We start from the raw sequence: 24,657 nt of genomic DNA on the forward strand, positions 1-24,657 counted from the left end.
ACCGCTGGGTGCTGTGCACCTGAGGGGTTAACACAGACCTGTCATCGCTGTGGCTGCTGGGTCAGCATCTGAGGCTACCATTGCTGAAGCCGGCTCGCCCCTTGCTTCAGGTTGGCTCTCAGGGGACAAAGAAAACCCCTCGGCTCCACTGGCTGCCTCAGCCCTATGCCAGGGGCTCTGCCTGCCTCCCCTGGAGCCTGTCACACCACGTGTGCCCAGAGGAGACACATCTTGCTCTGGGAGCAAAACCAGCAGGTAAGCACTGCCCCCCTCAGGGCCCCTCTGGGGTGTACTTAAAACAAAAAAGGGGATAAGAATATATATTAAACGACTATTTTATTTACACATCCTATTCATAAATAATTGAACCCTTTTTTTGACGGCACAATGATTCCTTGGCAATCTCCTAATGATTACACTGAGTGACTAAAAGCATGTTCGTGTGTGGCCGTGTTCTCCCACATATGTGCTCACACTCACACTGACACATACACCAGAGGGGAGGTGGGACGCCTGGGGCCTTCTGGGCTCCCAAAGCACCAGCATTTGGCTCTGGCACCAGTGGGGGCTCCGGTGGGAAAACTGCTCCCTGCACACAGGTGTGAATTCCTGACTGCGGGAGAACAAAGAGCTGCAACCCGGGAGATCCCGCCCCGCCCCTCGGAGCTGCTCTCCTTTGTTCATCCTGGAAGGCATCTCTTTGGATTTGCAAATATTTTAATTCACAGAAACTCGAGGAGGGGTAGGGGGTGGGGGCTGGGGTGGCGCACGCCGCCGGCCGGCATCCTTCAGTCTTTATCCAGGCCTTCTCCAGCCCCCAGAGTGGAGACAGCATTCTAGAGACATGCAGTGGTGTGCTAGTACCATACACACGACACAAACTGGACACGGCTGGCCACCGCGGCTGGCCACCAGCTCCTCCACGTCAGGGCTCTGTGACAGGGCAGGGCGGGGCTCACAGGGTCCGCACAGCCACAGGGTAGAGGAGGGACAAGTGCTCGGCCCCTTTGATGGGCAGCTTTCTGGTGGTGTAGTAGTGGATGACTTCGGGGACACTGTCGAACGGGGGGCTGTTCTGACCCAGGACGTATTTCTCTTTGGTTTTGGCCAGTTTCATGTGCATGAAGCCCTGGTTGCTCCTGTGAACAAAGTGCAGAGATGATTAGGGACTGCAGAATGACGAAGGCCGAGGCCACCAGGAGGGACAGGGTGGGAGGGCTGAGGATCAGGAAGGCAATTCGCAGAGAGCCGGTCAGTTTTGCTCTGAACCAAGCTGTGTCATCTATTTATGAGTATAAATCATGGTGCAAAGATTCCTCACTGCCTGGGACAGAAGAGATCCCAACCAAGAGGCAGCCTTGAGCTGCACTGCTCCAGGCCAGAACAGGTGAAATACAGCTACACCTAAGAGCTCCGCCAATCCCAGCAGAGGACAGGGAACCAGCAGCAAATGTGGCTGCAGGAGCGTCTTCTGGACTTGGGAGATTTTGGGGACTTCCTCAGGAAAACAACCCCCAAACTTGGCCCCTCTTCCTGTTACTGATGCAGACAAGAATTTAAGCCTGGCCCGGCAGGCACAATGTTTAAATCCCCAATGCCCCGACAAGTGGGCAGGGCCAGGATCATCACCCTTAGTTTACCTATGAGGAAACAGCGTGACAGGATGATGGGTGAACAGTTTTCCAAAAACCGATGCTCCCTTCAATTGTATGGAACCACAACGATCATCAGGGAAGGGGCTGCCCAGCCAGGGACTACATTTCCCAGCCTCCCTTGTAGCCACGGTAGCCATGTCCATAGTTTTAGCCAATGGAATGTGGGGAAGACGTGGGCTCCCCCACTTTGCCCCATCACAGGCACTCTCTTCTCTGTGCTTCCTCTCTCTGCTCAGTATACCCTGCCTCCTCCAAGGCCCAGCCCAAGTGTTTCCTCTGTCAGGAAGTCTTCCAGGCTCCCACAGGCAGAGCTCCTTCCTTCCTCTGATTGCACCAAGGCTATGCCTCCATCAGCAGCACTTGCCTTTCTGAATTGTGGTTACTTATCCATATTCCCAATTTTTTTTTCTTTTTTCTTTTTTGCCATTTCTTGGGCCACTCCCACGGCATATGGAGGTTCCCAGGCTAGGGGCTTACGCCAGAGCCACAGCAACGTGGAATCTGAGCCGCATATGCAACCTACACCACAGCTCACAGTAATGCCAGATCCTTAACCCACTGAGCAAGACCAGGGATCGAACCCACAACCTCATGGTTCCTAGTCGGATTCATTAACCACTGAGCCATGATGGGAACTCCCATATTCCCAATTTCTCTGAGAGCTCCAGAGCGGGGCCCAGGCTCTGTGCCCACCATGCTTACCATCTGCTGACATGGTCAGTAGGTGGGTTCCTCAGAGATCCAGGCAGAGCCCTGTGCCTGTGACCCTCACAGCCTGCCAGCTGCACCAGCATGTGGATGGGGCACTGCCTTTTCCTGGCCTTAGGAGACCTCCTCAGCCTCCCACCCAAGGCTCTGGTCACATTGTCACTAAGCCCTCTGTCAGCCTGCCTTTGCTCAGGCTGCCCCTTCTCTGCTCGCTCAGCTCTGAGCCTGGCCTTTTATGATCTTGCCACCACACCTGTGGATGCTTGGTTTCCAAAGCACAGACCAATTTACTGAGCATGTGTTCCTTGGTGAGAAAGCTGGGGCTCTGGCCTTCTTCGCCTTTTCCAGCACCCATTGTCAGGCACTGATAACTTGTGAGCAGCCCTAGGGATCCGGCTTCCAGATCAGACCCACCCCAAGCAAGGCCCAAAGCTCTATGTGGATACAGGTTTGCAGTTTGCAGCCCTTTTGAGCTTTGGTTCTTCTTGCTTCAGTTGCTCTCACATCCCTTCCAGCCAGGACTGGGTTCCCCAGGCCTACGGGCGTCTGCTCTATTAATGTGTCAGTTTGGACTCCAGGACCATTTTCAAATGGGCAGAGCAAATGCTTAATGAGGTGCAGGCACTGAGCAATACATTTGCTCACAATAACGTATTTAGAGATGTCACCCTCAGCTTAAAGGAAATCGTTTGGAGAGCAATTATGTTTCAAGAGAGAATAATTCCTATAAAGAACTGAAATTTAAATCAAGATTTTTTTAAGGCTGACAATGTTCTAATTACAGAGCCTGTGGCAAGTTCTGCTCCTCAGTGAAGGGTCATTTCATTGGAGAATTGCCTCAACGCATCTGAGAAGCAGGAGGCGCACTTGCTCAAGCCGTCAGAGAGGAACCGGTGCGCACATTAAGTGAAAAATGTGCCACTCCATCCGAGCAGACTCTGCTACCCACCTTGCTGGAGAGATCGCAAATTTGTGCTGGCCTGGAGAGGGCTGTAATTGCTTGAATACAGTGCTAAAATTGTGTGGCCAAGAAAACTAAGAATTGTTAAAAAGGCTTGCACTCTTTGAGGCCACGTGCTCAGCTTTGCCCAGAGAAGGGGTGTGTATGCAGGAGAGCAGAGCTGGAGCTGCAGGTGAGTGATGTGGGCAGGTGTGTGGCCTTGGACATAAAATGCCCTCGGCATGGGGTGATGTTTTGTGCTCTATGTACCACGGTCTACAGCTGTGGGTGCAAAGCATAGGATACGTTAGATCACAACAAGCTGCTGTGAACCCTAAAGCTCTGATGGCACTGTGGCTATGAAGTTGCAGGGGAGCTGAGGAGGAGGTAAAGGAAGATAACACATGGATTAATGGGATATTTTCCCACCAGTGATTCTTAAAATGTTCAGGCCAAAGATGGTGGCAACAGAGGACAAAGCCAGAGACGGAAATGGAAGATCCTCCAGATATTAGAAACTCCACACTGATGTCTCTGCCTCAACAGAGGCTGGCAGCTGCAGGCGCCTCCCTGAAGTCCCTCTCAGGCCTACTCTTTGTTCCTGTGATGCTCGTATTTCAGTAGACACTAGTTTGTTTATTTATTTATTTATTTATTTATTTATTTTGTCTTTTTGCCATTTTCTTGGGCCGCTCCCATGGCATATGGAGGTTCCCAGGCTAGGGGTCAAATGAGAACTGTAGCCACCAGCCTACACCACAGCTCATAGCAACGCCGGATCCTTAACCCACTGAGCAAGGCCAGGGATCGAACCCGCAACCTCATGGTTCCTAGTTGGACTTGTTAACCACTGAGCCACGACGGGAACTCCCAGTAGACACTAGTTTATAACCCTAAGCTGGGCTATGCCGAGGGGGCAGGCAGTTGCAAAGTTCAGAGACTGAGGCAGAGAACTCAGACCCATGACCCCCCAGGCAGTTGGCCTGACCACTCCCTGGCAGAGGGGGAAAGGCCATGGGCAGGCCCTCACATTGGAGTGCCTGCAGGAATGGCCCTTCCCTTGGGTTCTGGCACTGCACCCTGTGGTTCTCTGGCCCTCAGGCTGTCCTTGAGCTGTACTGGGCTCTGTCCTTCCCCAATGGCTCCATGGCGAAGCTAAGTGGATGGCCTCTGAGGGCACTTCTGGGCCAAAGGTCCTGGATTCTGTGTGTATAAGCATGATCTGCCACCCCTTGGTGAGGGTTTCCTGCAGGAAGGGAAGCCTCACGCTCCTCCACTGCTACCTGTGGCCTCCAGTCCTGCTCTCACTGGCCATCAGCTTGGGAGGCCTTCAGGGCTGATGTTTCCTGGGCAATTCCTATTAGCCAGGCTGTGGGCCGGGCACAGAGACTCCAATGGGAGGTGGCTGACCCAGGGTCACTTAGTGATCGGCAGCGGTGCTGCTGCTTTCCTCCCTGGTGGCCCTTTCCCAGAGCCCATGCTCCTGATCTCAGCACGGTCCAGCTCGAGGAGAGAGCCCTCCTCAGCCCTCAGTGCTTCACATGAGGCCACGTTGGGTGGAGGGCTAGAGGCATCAGCCCCTGAGCGAGTGACTCCTTGACTCTGAGCCTCAGTTCCCACGGCGCCCACCCTGCAGGGCTGATTGCAGGTCAAAGCAGCAGAGGGGCTGGCAGTGAAAGGCCGTCCCAGGGATCAGGGATAGTGTGTCTGGACTGGCGGAGCCCCTGGCTATGGAGGGACCATCATGCAGAGTCGGCAGGCCCTGAGAGGTGAGCAGGCTTTCTTTTTGAGACAATCTGTCAAACCTTGAGTCATGCAAAGGTCAGGTATAGCCTTGTCCATACACGCTGACAAGGCGTGCTGTAGCAATCCATCCTCATCGGTCACAGGTCCCCACGAGTGAGATGCTACCTAACAACAGGTGAAGATTTAGAATCAACTGCCAGGGATGGCTTTAAAGACTCCTGACTCACTGCAGAAGACGATGTCCAGCACAGGAAGAGAAAAGACGAACATTTCTCGGGAGAAGAGAGAGCACATCACATAACCAGCACACACACGGACGCAGTGGGGCTCTGGACAGTGCTTTGGGGGCATGAAGCAACCCCGTCTCATCCTCCCAGGGTACCTCAGAGGAAACCGAGGTCAGAGAGCACAGTACTCTGGCCCAAGGCCCACAGCAAGGTGGGCTGTGGCTACAGCAAGAACCCAGGCCCTGTGTCCAGGGCTCGGTGGGCCGAGTCCCAGGCCTCCCCATCCCCGCTTCTGGGAAGGCACGGCTTCCCGGGGAGCTCAGGCGGGCTGCCACTGCCCGCCGAGCTCCTGTGTCAGCCCTGTCTCCTTTGATAGGACATCTTGCGAGAGCAAAGTCACAATTAGGGGTGTCTCCACTGGATGACCTGTCTAATGAGTCTTGTAAGGATGGCAGAGGCTGGGGATGTGGGGGCTGTCAGGGCGCTCAGATCGCTCATTATCATCACAAAAAGCACCTCCTCATCACCAGGATTATCAAACGTGCCTGGCGCGCCGGGCCTAATAACAGGCCCCACCTCGTCTCATAATCATGGGCTTTAATAAAACATCACTCAGCCCGCAGCTGCCGGCCCGAGCAGGGTGCGAGGCCTCACCTCTCGCTTTTAGACCTAATTGCTTGATGCATATTTCATGAAGAATCTTGAGTAATAGTTATGTTAAATCACTTCTTTTCACGATGAAATGACTTAAAAATACTTGCATATAATATTTATGCAGGAAAAGGCAAGGAAATTGCCCTTTGGGACTAGCATGGAGGACCTGGTTCCAAGTATCCACACACAGAGGTGATCTCTGATTTCTCTCTATTGAAAGGTGGCTGGGGAGCTGCTCTCTTGACTGAGATGCCCCGGAACATGGTCCCTTAGCTCAAAACCACCCAGGGCTCCCCAGCGCCCGTGCAGAAGGAATGCTCAACCCCCCTGTGCACCAGGCGCTGAGCTGAGCCAATGGCACATCTCAGCCGGACGTCGTCCAGCACAGGAAAAGATGAACACTTCCAGGGAGAAGAGAGAGCACATCACATAACCAGCACACACAGGGACGCAGTGGGGCTCTGGACAGTGCTTTTGGGGCAAGACGCAACCCAGGGACAAACCCGTCTCACCCTCCTGGGGTACCTCAGAGGAAACCGAGGTCAGAGAGTGCAGTACTCTGGCCCAAGGCGCACAGCAAGGTGAGCTGTGGCTTCAGCGAGAAGCTGGGCCCCCGCATCCAGGGCTCGGTGGGCTGAGTCCTGGGTCCTCCCTCTTCGTGCACACCTCGTTTAAGCCCCCAGCAAGGCTGCTAAGTTACTTGGGATCACCGACATGGTTCCCCGATGGGGAAACTGAGGCTGAAGGAGGTCTTGGGCCTTGGGCCTTGTGCCATGGGGCCAGGACCTCACTATGTCTGTCTGACTCTGAGGCCTGTGCAGGGCCCTGAAACAACCACTGCAGCCTCACCTTCCCCCTGCTGAGCCTCCCTCCAGGTGGGTCCAGGTGTCCATGCAGGCTCCTGCCCTGATACGTGGCTTCCCTCAGCTCCATGAGCTCCTGAGATCAGGAACTCTGTTCACTGTGACGTTTCTCAGCGGGTCAAGCCTTAGTCCCCTCTGGGTCCTCAGCCCATGCCTGGCACACAGCTGGGCACCTTGTCCATCTGTCTATCCATCCATCTATCCAGCACCTATCTATTAAGGGTCTGTCCTGAGCCAGGAAACGAGGACCCGTATCTCCTCCCCTCTGGACTGTAAGCTCCTGAAGACTGGTGGTCATTCCACCAGGTCCCCCAGTGTGGTCCAGCCAGGGTAGAAGCTGCCTCCTCCAAAGCCAAACACAGTGACCACTTTGCCTGATCAGCACTGGGTCCAAAGAGGAGCCAGCCTAGTGAGGGGAAAAGGTCTGGGAGCCCCCAGAGGGTCACGCTGCAGGGGGTACAAAAGCACTTGCCTCTCAAACCAGAAAGAGAAGTCTCGTCTGAGGAGCCCCAGGGAGAATGGGTCAAAGCCCCCTCTTTCCTTGGGATTCCAAAAGAAATAATTTCTGGGGACAGAGCTGGCCGGTACCCCTGCCCAGGCCTAGATAGAATGAATGTGACACAAAATCCCCCCTAAGGTCATGTGTTTCGGAGAGCCCAGGCCCTCCCCACTGTGGAGCCAGCAGACCTCTGAGTGGCTCAATCTCTTCCTCTTCCTGTGGGGTCATTTTGATTAAACAACTGAATCTGGAGTTCCCGTTGTGGTGCAGTGGTTGATAAATCTGACTAGGAACCATGAGGTTACGGGTTCGATCCCTGGCCTTGCTCAGTGGGTTAAGGATCCAGCGTTACCGTGAGTTGTGGTGTAGGTCGCAGACACAACTCGGATCCGGCGTGGCTGTGGCTCTGGCGTAGGCTGGTGGCTATAGCTCCAATTAGATCCCTAGCCTGGGAACCTCCATATGCCGCGGGAGCAGCCCTAGAAAAGGTAAAAAAAAACCAAAAAGCAATTGAATCTTACATTGTGCAAAGATCCTGGGGGCCAGATCAGTAAGAGAAGAGAAAGGCTGAAGTGGTGCACTTGAAATGCCCTCAACAATGGGTTTGCAGGATTCTCAGGGGAGGGAGGTGTCACAGGATCATGACAAGAGCAACCAGCACTCACCCCAGAGCCCTCAGAACACAGGCCCTGTGACCAGCATGGAGAGGGCATGAGGCCAGTCCACTGGGCCCTTCTGTCCCCATAGGTGTGCAGTCAAGTCGGGGTGGACACAGACATTTGTGCTGAATTAATTGGGGGTAAGAGAGGTTCAAGGCCTGATTTCCCTTTACTGAAATGAGGTCTGGCTCTGCTGCTGATCTGCTGTGACCTTGGGTGAGGGAGCATCCTGAGGGAGCCAGCCTGGAAGGTGACCATGGCAAGATAACTTGGGCCTCCATGGCCACCTGTCCTGGGTGTACAAAACAGGCACTTCCTGCCCCAGCCCCGCCTCACAGCTGGCAGGGCTACCTCTGCCAGTGCGCAGCTCAGATTCAGAACGTCTGCTCTTTGACCTCCAGGGAGATGGGATATTTTGCTGGGTAAGTGTCTACAGAGAAACTCTCCTTGCACACCTGTGAACAGGTGCTGCCAATCCAGAAACACTCCTGAGGGCTTGCAGAGAAGCATGTTCTGAGGAGAGTCCTGGACCTGCTGGGTAAGAAAAATACCCAGATCTCAAGTGATGGGGGCCTTCGGGGAAAAAGGTACCTGGCTGACATATCCCGGAGGCCTACAGCGTGCAGGTGAGCATCTGCTCATGCTGTGAACTTCCAGCACAGGGTCTGGGAGCCTGGCATACAAACGTGTCCCCCATGATAGCCACTGTTGCCCTTGGTCTGTGATTGGACCAACCTGTGGCTTTGCAAAGGAGCTGGGAGGGCTGGCAATGTCTGTGAGACACCCATTGCACACACGAAGACACCAAGGGCCAGAGGGAGAAGCCACCTGCCTGAGTCACAGTGAGGGGACACCAGGGGACCAGGACATGAGTTCCTCGAGCTGTGATGGGATTCTCCAACTGTGTGATGGATGGAGTGGGGGGCACAGAGGCCCCTTGCAGCCGAGATGCTCTAGGGGTTGAGGGACATGGGGGAAGGGGCTTACAAGGTCACATGCCGCCCACTGCCTTCCGAAAAAGCCTTCAGGGTGACAAGCCATAGACACACGTGCCAAGTTACAGCGAATAAACATCGAAGTGAGAACACTGCTGAGCCAAACGACTTGATTTACAACCAAATAATTAGACTTTCAATAAATACATCGGCAGCGATGAGCCTCCCAGAGAAGCCCGGGCATTTCTCAAGCTCTAAGTTGGCGGCTCAGGGTGAGGGCCTTCAGTAAATCACAATGAAAAGCCATCTCTAGGCAGAAGGACAGCTGGCAGATGCCTCTCCCGGCAAACCTGGAGAGGCGCTGGGTTTGCTTTGGCCACACAAAGCACTAGTAGGTCAAAATGAACTCATTTGGGGCAGTTTTCTCAGGAGGACTAACAGCATATGGAGGTTCTCAAGCTAGGGGTCTAATCGGAGCTATAGCTGCCAGCATACACCACAGCCACAGCCACACAGGATCCGAGCTGAGACTGGGACCTACACCACAGCTCACAGCAATGCCGGATCCTTAACCCACTGAGCAAGACCAGGGATCAAACCTGCAACCTCAACGTTACTACTCAGATTCGTTTCCCCTGCGCCACAACAGGAACTCTTCCGTTTTACTTCTGATCAAGGACTTTTCTGGGAACACAAAGACCCTTCTGTGTTCGAAGCAGGTGGGTTGATGGTGGTGGCTGGACTGAAGTCAGATGCCTGGGTTCAAACTGTGATCCCAGTGATGTCATGGGTTGGGCAGGTTCCCCTCTCTCTGGGCCTCAGCAGCCCCATCTGGAAAAGGTGGAGGGAGTTCTCCAGCACTGAAGTTCCAAGCCAGTGAGAGACATCACAGGGGCCCGGGGGCCGTGCCAGCCTGGGCCGGGAGTACCAAAGCAGGGCAGGGTGGCTAACCTCACACAGGGGGAGGGGCAGGCACAGCGAATCCTGGGCTTGAGGACAGCACAATGGCCAAAGCGGGCTTCTTCACACCTGTGCCAACAGGGTGGACAGAGTGCATTCAGGCCCAGGGGAGGGTCTCCTTCTATTAGGGCAAGCCCCTCTCTGTTCATACTCTCCTTGGAACCCATGGGTTCTCAACTAGGGCGACTTTACCTCCTTCGCGGTCAGGGATACTGCTTAACAGCCTACGATGCAGAGGACAACCCCACAACACAGAATAATCCAGCCCCAAATTTCAATAATGGCAACTCATTAGTAGCCAGTACCTCAAATCCTTCATCTATGAAATCTGGAGTAACAAGAGCCCACCCTCACAGTAGCTGTGAAGGGGGAAACGAGGACGTCTGTGTGAAAGAAGCATGAATGCCTGATAATGGTTAGCCACTCAGCTCCTTATTTAAGGGCTTAAGACCCAACAAAGATTTTTTTTTTTGGTTGGTTTGTTTGTTTGCTTTTAGGGCCACACTGCAGCATATGGACGTTCCAGGCTAGAGGTCAAATAGGAGCTGCAGCTGCTGGCCTACACCATGGCCACAGCAATGCTGGAGCCAAGCCACATCGGTGACCTGCACCACAGCTCACAGCAATGCTAGATCCTTAAACTACTGAGCAGGGCCAGGGATCAAATTGCATCCTCATGGATACCTGTTGGATTCGTTTCCACTGAGCCACGATGGGCACTCTCTACAGAATTTGCCAAAGGGCCGCAAAGGGATCTGGGCTGTTTCCCAGGAGCAATCCCCACCGAGCCTCAACCAGCAGGTGCAGGGGGAATCCACAGTACTCAAAGGAAGGGCCAGAACAGGGGTGGGCAGACACTGGACAAGGGCAGCCTGGGGGTAAGCATTGTGCTGTAGAGAGGACTTTGAGGGTGAGGATGGCTTTTTAGGCAAAAGAGGAGCTGGAAACCTGGGGTCGACCCAGGTGAGGCCAGTGAGTGAGAAGAGGGGAGTGAGATGAGGTCAATGGCACCTCTGCCTGGGGATCCAGGAGCACCCAGACCTGGGTCTGAGTCCTGCCTGTCACTTCTGAGCTGTGCTTCTCTGATCCTCAGTTTCCTCGTCTGTGGGATGGAGCAATCACTGCCCACCCATAATGACTGTCCTGAGGTCTGAGCTGGATGGTGCGTGAGCAAGTCTGGCAGGCAGGTGCTAAGGCTTGGGATTCTGACATGGCTTTGTTTTCGCCCGCTCTGCGGGAGCCCGCATGGAAGCTGCTGCCCACCTGGTTTGTCTTCCTGGCTCTATGCTGCCCCAGGCGGAGCACTGAGCGTGTCTCCCCGATGCCTGGTCTGCCATTCGCAGCCATGTGGGCGTAAGGACCACCTCCTCCAGCTGGGAAGCCAGCCTGGCTGGGTGGGAGGTCTGGGGTCTGGCCTCAGCTGTCACTGGGTGACAATGGGCATGCTGTTTATGTCCCTGAGATCCATTTCCCCAAACATCGAGAAAATGCCATTGTGTGGTGTTTCACAGCTCTCAAAAGCACCTGGTTACACGCCAGGGTCCATGTGAAGACAGAAGAGGAAAGACGAGGAAAGAGGCTTCTCTGCTCAAAAAGCACTGGTCTCAGGAATTCCCTTGTGGCACAGCGGGTTAAGAATCTGGCATTGTCACTGCAGCAATTTGGGTCGCTGCCATGGCGCAGGTTCGATCCCCAGCCTGGGAGTTTTCACACGCCGTGGGTGCAGCCAAAACAAAAACAACAACAAACCAAAAACACTAGTTTACAGCAGTACTGTGTGTATTGCCCCGTATCCAATATTGCTGAGGCAAAAAGAATGCCAGGCAGAGGCTTTTGAGAACATGTGGTTCCCTACCCTTACTTTATAGATGATGGTGAGTCCCAGAAAGGGGTGGAGCTTTGCTCCCACTTCTAGTGAATTCAGATGCCCCCCGTTCACCCCGTGCCCTCAGTTGCAGGGGATTCTCAGGCACTACTTGTAGCTTCTGTGAGCTCCCAGTAGGCAGTGATGGCTGTGACAAGGCAAAAGGTGGAGGTGGGTGTGCAGGGAGGGGAAGGAGGCAGCAATTCCCCCGCACCCCATTCTCAGCCTTATCCTTAGAGCACAGCAATTTCTCTTCTCGACCCAACTCCTTTCCTGGTGGGGGCGTCCCTTGCTAACTGATCACTGATTCATTAAAGGGTACTCGCTCATAAAGCTCCTGATGCAACCTACAGTTTTACCAAAAAAAAGCCAAATAAAGAAGGAAAATCCAGGCTCAGTGGTTAATAAACCCAACTAGCATTCATAAGGATGCCAGGTTGGATCCCTGGCCTCTTTCAGTGGGTTAAGGATCTGGCGTTGCTGTGAGCTGTGGTGTAGGTAGGCCACAGATGCGGCTCGGATCTCGCAATGCTGTAGCTGTGGTGCAGGCTGGCAGCTACAGCTCTGATTCGACCCCTAGCCTGGGAACCTCCATATGCCACAGGTACAGCCCTAGAAAAAGACAAAAGACAAAGGCAAAAAAAAAAAAAAAGAAGGAAAATCCAGAGGGGCCTTTAAAAACTGCAAGTTAAAACAGATTTACCTGCTCAGTGGTCCTGCCTCTAACCTGAGGGTCCATTCCTCCTGCCTGATGTTCAAAGGCACACAGCTGACTCTAAGCCACCCAGACCCCCTGGCCAAAGGCCTTTTGCAAATCATGCGAATGTCAGTGGTTTTCAGCGGAAAAGCTCCCAACAGTTATTGGGGGTCTGCGCCTCAGTTTCTTTACTGTGAAGTGGGGAGAACTTTATGATGTTCCCTAAAGTCCACTGAAAGCAAGTGAGAAGTGCTCTAAACTGGACATCAGGGCCCTGGTCCCAGCCCTGTCAGGACAACCCCTGAGGTCCTGCAAACCTCCAAAGCTTTGAAACTTAGCACACAGGACATGTTCACACCACACAATGAAGGAGAATGACTGCTGCGATAGTAAACAAAAGGACTGACCTTCATTCCAGATGCCCCAGAGTCCCAGAAGGGGAGTGCAGGTTTCTCAATTACAGAGTTTCTTCAAATGTGCCCCAGACGCCCACACCCAAGTCCCTAAGGACCAGCTATGCCTGGGGCTCCCTGGGCCTCTCTGGAACCAGAACCTGACTTTAATATGCTCTTCAAGAGATTCTGGTGCGCATTCAAGTTTGAGAACCATCATTCCAGTTCTCTCTGATGATGGAAAGTCCACGTTCACAGCTCATGTCCAGCTTTGGTTGCTAACCGCCAGTGCTGGGGAGCTGACTTCTTACCTTCTCCAACCTCCGATGGCTTTGCCCATGTCCTCCCATGTTCTGAGTTGAAAGTGACTTAGCGCAGCTTACTGATACCAACTCTGAGCTCTGGACCCCGTGGGCCACAGCTGCTGTGCCTGCTCTGGGATGGCCCCTTGGAGGGCGGAACACAGAAGCAGGTGCAACCTGAGGCTGCTCCTCTCTCCAGCTGTGCTCACAGGGCAGAAGCTCCTGTCCTCTCCCATCCTGGTCCCTCCTGCTGCTCACAATCTCTCCTTCGTCAGGGGCCTGCAAGTGGACAGTGTCGCCAGTGGATCTGTCCCACTCGGCCATTAGCCCCAAACTCTGGATCCAACTCCACCACCTTGTGGACACCTGGAGCCTTCGCTGAACTGCTTTCTGGGGTCTGCTGACCTTGGAATCCACTTCTGTCTCCCTCCTCCTCCCAATCCCAAAGAACAGGATCTCCTTGGCATGCAAATGTCAGCGGGTATAGACAACATGCCCCTCTTGACCAAAACCAAAAGGGACACCAGTCCAAGAACATTAAGAAGCAAAAGCCTGCTGGCTTTGGCTCCACTTGGGAAGTTGGCAAATGCAATTTTGAAAGGTCACTGTCAGCCCTTAGTAATCTGGGCTCTGGAGGGCGAGTCCTCTCATGTTGGGCATTCATTCTGGCAGCTTCTTGACAACCTCTGTCCACAGGGTGGAGAGTTTTCTCAAAATTAAATCCCTGGCCCTTTGCTCCCTAATGAAATTGATTTCTGCCTTGATACACAACAAAGCTTTCATTTTATTATTTGGCTAAGGTCTGACCACATTAATTACAGTTTTTTTCAGCATGGCTGCAAGTAATTGAGTTCCAGAAAGTTACTTACTATTGGAACTGATTGCTTTTTAAAAGCACAACTCCCACGAAAGTGAAATAGTCAACCTTCGTTTCGTCACAGAAGATTTTGGGGGGGATAAGCCTGGAACAATTCAGGAAGAAAGAGTATTTTTCAAGCTTGAAAGTCTGAGCTCAAAATGGGATTACGCTAACATTTGGAGACTGTGAATCTGAAACCTGAGTGTGCCCAGAACACACTATCTCGTGCATTTGCCACTTCAGTGGTTTCATCGCCACTTGTGTCAGAACTCATATACTGCCCCAAGTTTTTAATCATTGTTATTGGCACAATTCTACCTGCCTCCAAGGATACGCCACAGAAGTCTGTTCAAATCAATTTCTAACACCAGGTACCTCGGACTGCAAAGAGCCCACCTGGCACCGTGTAAAGGCGTCTTCCCCCGGCAGGCTGTGCTCCGCGCGGGTGGGGTATCAACCTTTAGTGTTGGGTTCAAGTGATGGGCACATGATTGCTCTTGGACAAGCTGGGGGCTGGGGAGGAACTGTGGAAAAGATAATGGACCGGAAATGCAGACGTTGTGGGGAGACAAAGAGAGCTGATGGGGACTTCAGAGTTGACAAGGCATGTCTCTGTCCACAATATTATTAGCCGCCTGGAGCCGGAGGCTTATGTGGAAGGGACAATTGAAAACTCAAGCTGGCAGCACAGGGAGAGGGACACTGCAGAGGCCTGTCCTCTAACCTCAGTCCTAATCCTCCTCCTCCACTGTTACTTCCAAAAACGTTATTATTCTGCTCACAGGCCACTTCCTCCAGAAAGCCTTCCAAGATGCCCCCAGTCAGACTCACTTTCTTCCTCCATTTTTTTTTTTGTCTTTTTGCTATTTCTTTGGGCCACTCCCACGGCACATGGAGGTTCCCAGGCTAGGGGTCAAATCGGAGCTGTAGCCACCGGCCTACGCCAGAGCCACAGCAATGCGGGATCCGAGCCGCGTCTGCAACCTACACCACAGCTCACTGCAACGCCGGATCGTTAACCCACTGAGCAAGGGCAGGGACCAAACCCGCAACCTCATGGTTCCTAGTCGGATTCGTTAACCACTGCGCCACAACGGGAACTCCCTTCTTCCTCCATTTATTCTCCGTCACAGCTCCCTCCACCACAGCACTCACCTATTGCTTGTCCCCCTGCCCAGACGATGAGCTCAGAGCCTGATGTATCTTTGTCTCCCTATCCAGTCAAAGGCCTGGTGCCCGGTAGGAACACGGCAGTGACACCTGCACTGCTGACCTGTTGCCTCTGCCTTGAAAGTCTGTGCTGAGAATGTGGCAGGCTGATCTCCAAGCCACCCGGGGGCTGTGAGCAGCGCATGGATTTTCAAAAGGAAAACAGCAGGGAAAAAAAGTTCTAATTAAAGCATATCTAGTAAGCCAGCTTTGCCAAAACCAATTGTTTCTGATATTCCTCCTGAGTGAAGCAATCTTTAAAAAAAAGAAAGAAAAAAAAAAGGCATTAAAAGTGGCAGGAAGCACCCATGGCTGGAAGGAGGATGGCGGCTGCTCACCAGGGGTGCTGCCCAAAACAGGGCAGGTTGGAGGCATCCCAGGAACCAGGGGTGGAGGGGCTTCCACCCCCGCAAAGAGGAAGAGTGTGTGTGTGCGAGTGTGACACACACACACGCACAGTCTCATACACAGCAGAACATCATTTTTATAGCTTTAGCATTTGAACAGTGGGAGCAAAGACGAGAGCTATAAAATCTGACATCTGATTTTATAAATCCGCCTGAAATACCAAGAACGTTTATGGAGAAAATGGGAGAAGAAAACATAGTGCTAAGACGTTCAGAAGAGGTAATAACCCTGGGATGGGGGTCAAGACCTCTGGGCTCCGCCAGCAACTCCCTGCGGGACCTTGGGAAGGTGCTTTTCGCTTCCTGGGCCTGTTTCTCTCATCCGAAAGCCAGGGTCTTGACCTGATGGTTCGAGACCCTTCTGGTCTCAAGGGCCTGAAGGTCTGGGGAACAGGAAACCTGGGGATTTTACTGCATGAAACTGGTTGCTTCAAGTGTCACCAAAGGCCTCTAGGTGAGAGCTGATCATATTTCCTCTGGGAGCCTTTGCATTATTTACCTACCAGCAAAACAGGACCTCCAATACCTCCCTGGGGTAAGCACAAAGGCTCTGTGACTGACCCCACCTGCATTCACACAGCTACTCAGGGTTTACAAAGAGCTTTCCCTTCTGCTGTGTCCGGTCTGAGGCTCAGGGACATGAAGTAACTCCCTCGGTGACCCTGTAGGCTGATGGAAGCAGTGGGATTCGGGCCGGGGTCCTCTGGTCCCTGACTGCATCCTTGTCCATGTTGCTGTTCCTTCACTGATGGCAGATCCAAGGTCTGTATCTGTCACCATGGCCTATCCCTGCAACACCCCATACACCCCTGTAAGTCCCCAATCAAGCCATTCCCAGATGGCTTTTGCAAAAATATTATTAAATAAGTCCTATTAACAAGATGTTAGAAATGGGATTTAAAGGAAATGTTTTTTCTCATTTGGAGAGACCACCCAGTGACTCAGAAGGGAATCTGTCCCAGGGCACGAGAGGCTTTCTGGGCAGTTGGAACGCCTCCCCCCCACCCCCCACCTCCAGCGAGTGAGCCACACAGGCAGATTTACGCGGGTGATATGAGATAATTAGAAACCAGCTGGAAATGTAATCGCAGTGGCTCAGATCCTAGAGGGGACCAGGGAGCTCTCGGGGGAGCAAAGGGCAATGAATGCTGTGTGCCTGGCCAGGAGGGAGGACGCGGCAGGTCAGGGAGGGAAACCCCAGGCCATCGGCAGGCAGGCTGGGCACTGCCAAGCCAGCGGGTGGTCTGGCCATGGGGTTGGCAGTGTAAGTGCAGGCACCTCTTGCCTCTGCATGTTGGGCAGTGATGGAAAGAGGGCAGCTGAGTTAGGTAGAGTTTCCTGGGTTTTTCAAAACTGATGATTCCAGGTTTATGTCGCAGCTGGCTGCACCACCACTCACTTGGCAAGCCGTTCTGAAATCTGGACAAGGCCCTGACTTCTCCCTCTTTCTCACCATCCTCTGTTCCATTCACCTGCCTGAGGCCTTCGCTGAACTGCTGCAGGCTCTTCAGCAGCCAGCCCTTCACCCTGATCTGCCTTCCAGACATCCATGGTCAGATGTGGCTTCTGAAAACCTCTATCCCTAAAGTCCTCTGTTTTCATTTAGTCTCCTGCACGTTTGAGGAGCGTTTGAGAAGGCTGTTTTGCCTACAGCAGCAGCTCCTAATTGCAGCATTTCCTTTAAACCTTTGAGAAGGAGAAAACACGCCACGTGCTAATTGAGCAGAAAGTTCATTTTCTTTCCATCAGCCCTGCAAGAATGTGAAGTCCTCCATGTAGTGACAGCAAAGACACAGACACCCCTTTGTCTCAGGCTGGCACAAATGCTGCCAGAAAACAGGGGTTGGCTGGGAAGCCAGGAGGCAGATAAGCTTCTTCCCCTCTCTGGGCCTCAGTTTCTCCACCTGTGCAGGGCACTGGGCCAGGTGATGTGCAACTGGGAGATCAGAGAGGTTAAGAGATGTATCCAAGGTCACACAGCCAGGAAGAAGGCAACCTGGATTGACTCTAGCTCTGTGATTTGTGTCTCAGTCATAGCAATGCAGGATTTTCCCAAGTTGCAGCCTGCATAAACTCTCAATACCCACTACCCAAAAGGGGAACGGATGGGGCACGGACAGACGCAGAAAATTATCAAGGCTTTGGACCACACCAAGCTCTTTCCTCAATAACCCTTGGCTCTCCAAAGTCTGTAACAAGGACAGTGAGCTAGCACTCATTTACTGCCTGCCAGGCACACGCTGAGCACTTCACAAACATCACCTCTTCATGAATACATCTGTAAAACCCATTCTAGGAGTTCCCGTCGTGGCTCAGTGGTTAATGAATCCGACTAGGAATGATGAGGTTGCAGGTTCAATCCCTGGCCTTGCTCAGTGGGTTAAGGATCCAGCGTTGCCGTGAGCTGTGGTGTAGGTTGCAGACGCGGCTTGGATCCTGCGTTGCTGTGGCTGTGGCGTAGGCCAGCGGCTACAGCTCCGATTAGACCCCCTAACCTGGGAACCTCCATATGCCACAGAAGCGGCCCTAGAAAAGACAAAAAAATAAATAAATAAAAATAAATAAAACCCATTCTAGAGATGAGGAAACTGAGGCTCAGAGATGTTACGTTCCTTTGTCCAAGACCACTGTACTAATAAGTGGCAGAGCTGGGGTTCAAAAGCCCAAGCCAGACTGGTCCTGAGCCTCTGCCTTCTGCTGCACGATGGTGCCTCCATCCTGGGTAGACGAGGGAGCATGTCAGTGATGGGATATACTGAAGACTGTGGGTTGGAAAGTGGGCGGCTTCTCTCCTCCTGGGCTGCTGTTTCCTCAGCCTGGGCAGCTCCTCACCCTGCCCATCCCCAACTGCCTCAATCCTCCTCCTGCCACCCCCGTCTGCCTGGAGTTAGTCAGCTACCTCTGTGTCAGTCTGACTGATGCCCGTCTTTCTCCTGCACTCCCCCTGCTCCTCCACTACTCACACCCACCTCTCGGCTCAGAGAAGTGCAGAGTCAGAGGGTCATGGGGACGCACAGTCAGGAACCCAGGGCCCCGATCAGCAGAGCTAGGCAGTGCCCTGGGTGGCACACACCTGCCTTTCTTGAAGCCTGGTCTTCAGGGGCAGGCTGGGGAGGAGGCAAATGGTGATGGAGTCCCACGTTCTGGGGCTGGAGGTCCTGCTGGGCAGGGAACCAACAACTGCTGGGGAGGCTCCGCGTGGTCTGGGGGACCAGCCTAATGGCTTGCCCACGGGAGCGGCCGCCACCCTGAAGCTGAGATTTGGAGCCTCAGGTGTGGACCCGACAAGGGGTTCTCGGGCAGCAGGGGGAAGTGAAGTCCGTGCTCCCTGCCGATGAACGAAGGGTGAGCAGCCTTTCTTCATCCCCCGCCCCGCCCCTGCCAGCAAACCTTTATTATTTCTTGCTCCTGGCTGTCAGCAGCAACAAACTAAGATTAATCACTCGCCCGCCTGCCTAGACCCAGACATGCCTACTGTTTGAAAACTCTCTCCTTTACTATATAAATCAATGAGGGGGGAGAAGAAAGAAAAACAACTCTAACAGAAACGCGCCCCCAGAGCCCCTGGAATGCAGCCCATCAGCTCCTCCAGCCCCGCTACACCCACCATCCTCCCAGGAAGGATCTGCTGGCTGAAGACTGGCCGCCCAGCAGTCAGCACAAACTCCCAGCTCCAAGCAGGAACCTGCCGGTGGGCGGCATTTAGCCATCAGAGCAGGAGGTGTTTTCTCGATAAACTGTCCTGCCCCCTCCTCCCCACCTGGAGAAGAAGATGGAGCCTCCCCACCATCCTTAGGACTGAGCAGAAAGGCAGCTTGTCCTAAGCATGGAGCCCTCACCCTTGAAGGAAATTTGCCAATCAACCCCAGATCATCTTTGTGGAAGATACTTGCCCAAGTTACTCAGAAGCGGCTATAGCCTGGATGCACCCTTAGAGCTCTTGACCTGGGGCAGTCCTGTCCACCTTGCTGCCTCCATGGCAACTTCCAAAGGCTCTGGGAAAGCTGGGAGGAGCAGAAACAGGCATGTACCAAGCACCTGCTATGGGCTGTACCTGCCGAGCTGCATTAATTACTACAAAAACTTCACAAGACTGCCATGTGCAGCAACGTGGAGGAACTAGAGATTCTCATACTAAGTGAAGAAAGTCAGAAAGAGAAAGAAAGGAGTTCCCAATCGTGGCGCAGCATAAATGAATCTGACTAGGAACCATGAGGCTGCGGGTTCGATCCCTGGCTTTGCTCAGTGGGTTAAGGATCTGGCATTGCTGTGAAATGTGGTATAGGTCGCAGAGGCAGCTGGGATCTGGCGTTGCTGTGGCTGTGGTGTAGGCTGGCGGCTGCAGCTCCAATTCGACCCCTAGCCTGAGAACCTCCATATGCTGTGGGTGCGGCCCTCAAAGACAAAAGAGAAAAAAATATGAATAAAAAATAAAAGACAAATACCATATGATTTCACTTATAGCTGGAATCTAATATACGGCACAAATGAACCTATCTACAGAAAAGCAAGAAACTCTCAGATGTGGAGAATAGACTCATGGTTGCCAAGGTGGAGGGTGGGGGAGTGGGTTGGACTGGGAGTTTGGGGTTAGTAGATACAAACTATAGCAGTTGGAGTGGATAAGCAATGAGATCCTGCTGTGTAGCACAGGGAACTATATCTAATCACTTGTGATGGAACTTGATGGAGGATAATGTGAAAAAAGAAGAATGTATATACATGTATAACTGCGTACATTGCTGTACAGCAGAAATTAACAGAACATTGTAAATCAACCATAATAAAAAAATTTTTAAAACAAAAACAAAAAGACTGGCTTACAGAGCTTTCCAGGGGATGATCAGAGATGTGAAGTCACTTGCCTACCACTGCACAGCAGGAAAGAGATGGAGCGAGGATTTGAACCCAGGTATCTTTGGCTGCAGAGCCCATGCTTTTCCCTCGACATCTTTAAAAGTGCTGCCCTGGCTCTTCCCCTGGGAGGCCTGCCCATGTGCTGCCCACTGTCTCCCAGCCTCTGGGACTGTGCTAGCTCAGGTGGCATGTCTGTGGATATACTGGGGCAGAAGGAGGCAGAAGTGGTGTTCCATCTGACACTCTGGTTCATGAGTGGCTCTAGAACACAGCTATGGAGGCATGACAGTGACCCTGCTCAAAACCTACTGCAACCCTGCCCTACAGATTAGAACCCTAATTCCTCAGCATGGCGATGAGGGCCGCTCCTCTCCTTGGCCCCCATTAATGTTAGTTGTTCTTATTCAAGGTTTGCATTTTCCTGCCTTGGGGCCATTCCCACTGCCTGGCTGCCCAGTCAAAGGTCTAAGACCTGCCCAGTCTTCAAACACCCCTTTCTTTTGGTTCCTTCCCGCTTTCATGGCCCTGGGCACTTTCTGCCTTAGGTACCCCTAAACGCCTTCTATGAGTTATTTGAGTTACAGGTATAAATACTACCTCTTCCTCGCTTGGGCTATGAACTCCTGGAGACCGCAGGCCGGTAAATAACAAGACACTGATGGGGCAGAGCTTATGGGCTGAGGAAGGCTCCTGAGTGACCAAGCCTGAGTTGCAGCCCGTTGGAAAAGGTCAGACCTCAGAAATGTCTCCTGAGGTCAGATTCTGGGCCACATTTGCAAGGGTGCAGTGCAACTTGCCTTTGGGGATTTGAAAACTGAAGGCCCATTAGTGAGGGATCCCTGGGATTGTTGCTTAAAGTCTGGCTGGGCCCCTTGTCAAAGGAGAAGGGGCATCCTGCAGTGGCCTCAGGAGGGCCACTCTGGCCTCCCCCTTCCCAGGGAGTGGCCTAGAGCCGGCAGAGCCTGCCCGGCATAAGAGGAGGCCCTGGAGCAAACCCTGCCTCCCTGCCCCCAGCCGCAAACCCTCCTGTCTTTGAAGTCCTGTTTCCCTCATCTTGTCCAGATTCCTTTGCAAAAACTCATGAAACTTGAACTTGCAAAGAGTCATTCATAGTCCAAAGGGCCTAAGGAACCCTGTTAATGAGATTTTTCAAGACTTTTCATCCCTTTCCCCCACTGCTTGCCTTTCCAGACAGGAAACTGTGTTAGAGGGTAGTGTTTTCTTGCCAATTTCTAAAAGCTTGAGCTTTTGCTTCCCTGAGGCTGGAGGGAGTGAACCAGGGGTTGGTGGTAGGTGCTGGGGCCAACGTGTGTGCTGGCAGCCAAGAGGGCACCAGGGCCTGCTGCCCTGTCAGGTCAGGCTAGTGATGGGGAGAGGGGAAGTTCTGCAGGAGCAGGGAATGCAGGCAGAGCTCAAGAGCAACGAGGCACGACTTGTGTAAGATGCTTCACAGGTGGGGGCACGTGACAGGGAGGGCACTCAGATGTGCGGAGGCGAGGAAGGCAGGTGCCACCTTGGAGTGCCTCTGTGCAGGCGCTTTTTGGTGAAGGGGCAGCTGGGTGGCAGCTTGGGCTGGTTCAGGGATCTGTCTGGTCCCCACAGTGGGGAGCAGTCACCACCTCTATTGTCAGTGTGGTCCACTGCCATCTGGAGAGGTGGTCAGTCATTTATCCCTTCTGGGCCCCGGTCCCCCAGTCATGAGGCAAAGGGCCTGGACCAGACAAGCTTCTGAGGTCATTGCAGGTTCCACACTGATGACCTTCTGACTGGTGTAAGGAGGACTTGGGAGAGGCTGGGGAGACACCAGGCTGGGAGTCTGCTGCCTCCACTCCAGTCTTGGCTGGCCGGTCAGCTTCCTCTACCCGAAGGTGAGGATGAGGGTGGTGATGTCTGCCCTGGCCACCCCAGGGGGCTGTCCCGGGGCCAGTGTGTAGGTTTTCTACGTCATGAAGTGCTGTGGATATGCAAGGTGAGACTGGGATTCCAGCACTCGGACACGTGCTTAAGAGTGGCCCTTGAATTTCAGTGCCCTGGTCACTAAGAACCAAGTCTCAGCTCCTCTGCAGGTCGTGAGCCCTGCCCAGGCTTTTCCGCATTTCCAGGGCTTCGCCTGGCCTGTCCCTTCCACCTGAGATACCCACCGACTGTCCCTGTCTGGGGAACACCTACCCTCTCTGGAAGGCTCAAGCGTACCTCTGCCCCGCGGCTTTGCCAGACCCTCTCACCCCTGCGCGCTCAGCTCTGTGCAGACCTGCAAGCAATGAGGCCCAGACTGGGTGCTCTGCAGCCTGGGCGGGGCTGTCCTCAGCTCTGCACCCTCTGCTGCCCAGCCCGGTGCCTGGTACTGAGAGCTCTGATAAATATCTGCCAAGGGAAGGATGCAAGGGGTGGAGGGCCCGGTCCTCTGAGGCTGGACTCCCCCAAACGCTCTCTCCACCCTAGGATACTCTCACAGCAGGGCCCAGGGCTCACAGGATAACATAGCTGGAATTCCACTGTCAATGTGCACCGGGCTCCCGATAATGTTACCTTCCAGCCTGCCCCAGCCGGGCAGGCTTCAAGATCTAAGAGAGCCTGAACCTCTGCGGTGGCTGGCAAAACTGACACTTGCCCCAAGCAGCTGAGACATTCAATAGCAGGGCAGTTCTCTTTGTGGTTGAGGTGAGGAATGCCAGGTGTCATGGCCTGGCTGGCAGCCTGACTGGGGCTGCTCTGGAAAACAAGCCCACCTCCCCTTAGCGGGCTGCCCTGGCCAGCCAGAGGATGATGTCCTGGCCCTCCTCCCCACTCTCGCTTCCTTCAAGGGAACACTGACCAGGTGAGATGGCCCCTCTGGCGTTTGGGAGCTAATGACTCTGGACAAGCATGCAAAACTACACCTTCCAGCTCCAGCAGCCGTGGGCAAAGCCCGGTCATCTAAACCATGCTTCCTGATGATGCGCCCTGAGGGGGCGGGTGTAGGAAGACAAACTGGGGCCTGACAGCAGAGAGCTCTGATCCGGGGTCCAAGCATGGGCCCCTGGGCTGTGCCCTCAGCTTCCTCCCCTTGCCTGGGTGGTAAAGGGATCAGGCCGGAGCACCCCAAGGGCAAAGAGTGGCTGAGCCTATGAACTGGGGAAATCGAGAGAGCCAGAGACACTGAACAGCATCTCTGTCTGACTGTAAGGAGAGCAATGTCACCTCCCATGTGCTGGTGAGGACTCTCAGACTTGGAGAGGGGACGTGGCTGCCAAGGCCACAGAGCCAAGGAGTGGGGAGGCCTGGCTCCTGGACGATAAGCCTGATACAGAGCAGAAGAGAATCGAGGTGCTGTCCATCCCGAGAACAGTCCTACTGTCTAGAGAAGGGAACAAGCTAGAGAGGAAATGGATTGTGACAGAAACATTATTCTTTTTTTTTTTTTTTGGTCTTTTTGCCTTTTCTAGAGCTGTTCCCTCGGCATATGGAGGTTCCCAGGCTAGGCGTCGAATTGGAGCTGTAGCCACCGGCCTACGCCAGAGTCATAGCAACGCGGGACCCGAGCACATCTGGGACCTACACCACAGATCATGGTAACGCCGGATCCTTAACCCACTGAGCAAGGCCAGGGATCAAACCCACAACCTCATGGTTCCTAATCGGATTTGTTAACCACTGCACCATGATGGGAACTCCAGAAACACTCTTCTGAAGGCCCATCTGAGCTGGTGTTTGGGTCTGCTGGTATTAACAGAGGACACAGGCACAGGGCACTGAGGAAGGGACCACGCAGGCACTGCTGGTATGAGTACTTCTGCCAAGGGTTCGAGATTCCTCATGTGCCCCCAGGCTGGTGCCTCTGCCCACACAACCGGGGTACTTAGGAAGCTGTTGCTCCCTTGTGCGCAGGACTGTAGTGGGATCACCAGGGGCCCCTGTGTCCAGCTGCCCGCCCACTGCTGGGGCCCAACAAGTCCCCAGTGACTAAGCAGATGGGCGGCATGGCCCTCATGGCAAATGACTGGGCCTGGCATGCCTCCCCCACTCCGAGCAATCAACCAGCCCTCTGCGGAAGAACGCCCCCAGCCTGGCCCCAGACAACGGGATTCCAGGAAGAATGTGCTCCACTGAGGAACAGAGACTGCCAGTGTGATGGGTGTGAAGAAGCCCTGGGGGTGGGCAGGTTTCTGGGTCAGCAGGAAAGGGTGGTAACATGGAGTCTCATCTCTGATGTCACCTGCTTCTTCTACCTCTTGCAGCCCAGAA

The 24,657-nt window shown here is 53.6% G+C and overlaps 1 protein-coding gene across 1 annotated transcript in view; it reads right to left on the bottom strand.

Annotated features, from left to right (window-relative positions):
- Positions 1 to 319: 319 nt before the first annotated feature.
- The window catches only part of SHB (SH2 domain containing adaptor protein B), a 147,599-nt gene continuing 123,261 nt past the window's right edge, over positions 320 to 24,657 (bottom strand). Inside the window, exon 6 of the mRNA XM_047767972.1 lies at positions 320 to 1,139. Within this exon, the coding sequence (XP_047623928.1) occupies positions 956 to 1,139 (184 nt within the window). The 3' untranslated portion in view covers positions 320 to 955. The remainder of the gene's footprint in view (positions 1,140 to 24,657) is intronic.

This window comes from Phacochoerus africanus, chromosome 2 (genome assembly GCF_016906955.1).
Source record: "Phacochoerus africanus isolate WHEZ1 chromosome 2, ROS_Pafr_v1, whole genome shotgun sequence".
Classification (NCBI taxonomy): domain Eukaryota; kingdom Metazoa; phylum Chordata; class Mammalia; order Artiodactyla; family Suidae; genus Phacochoerus; species Phacochoerus africanus.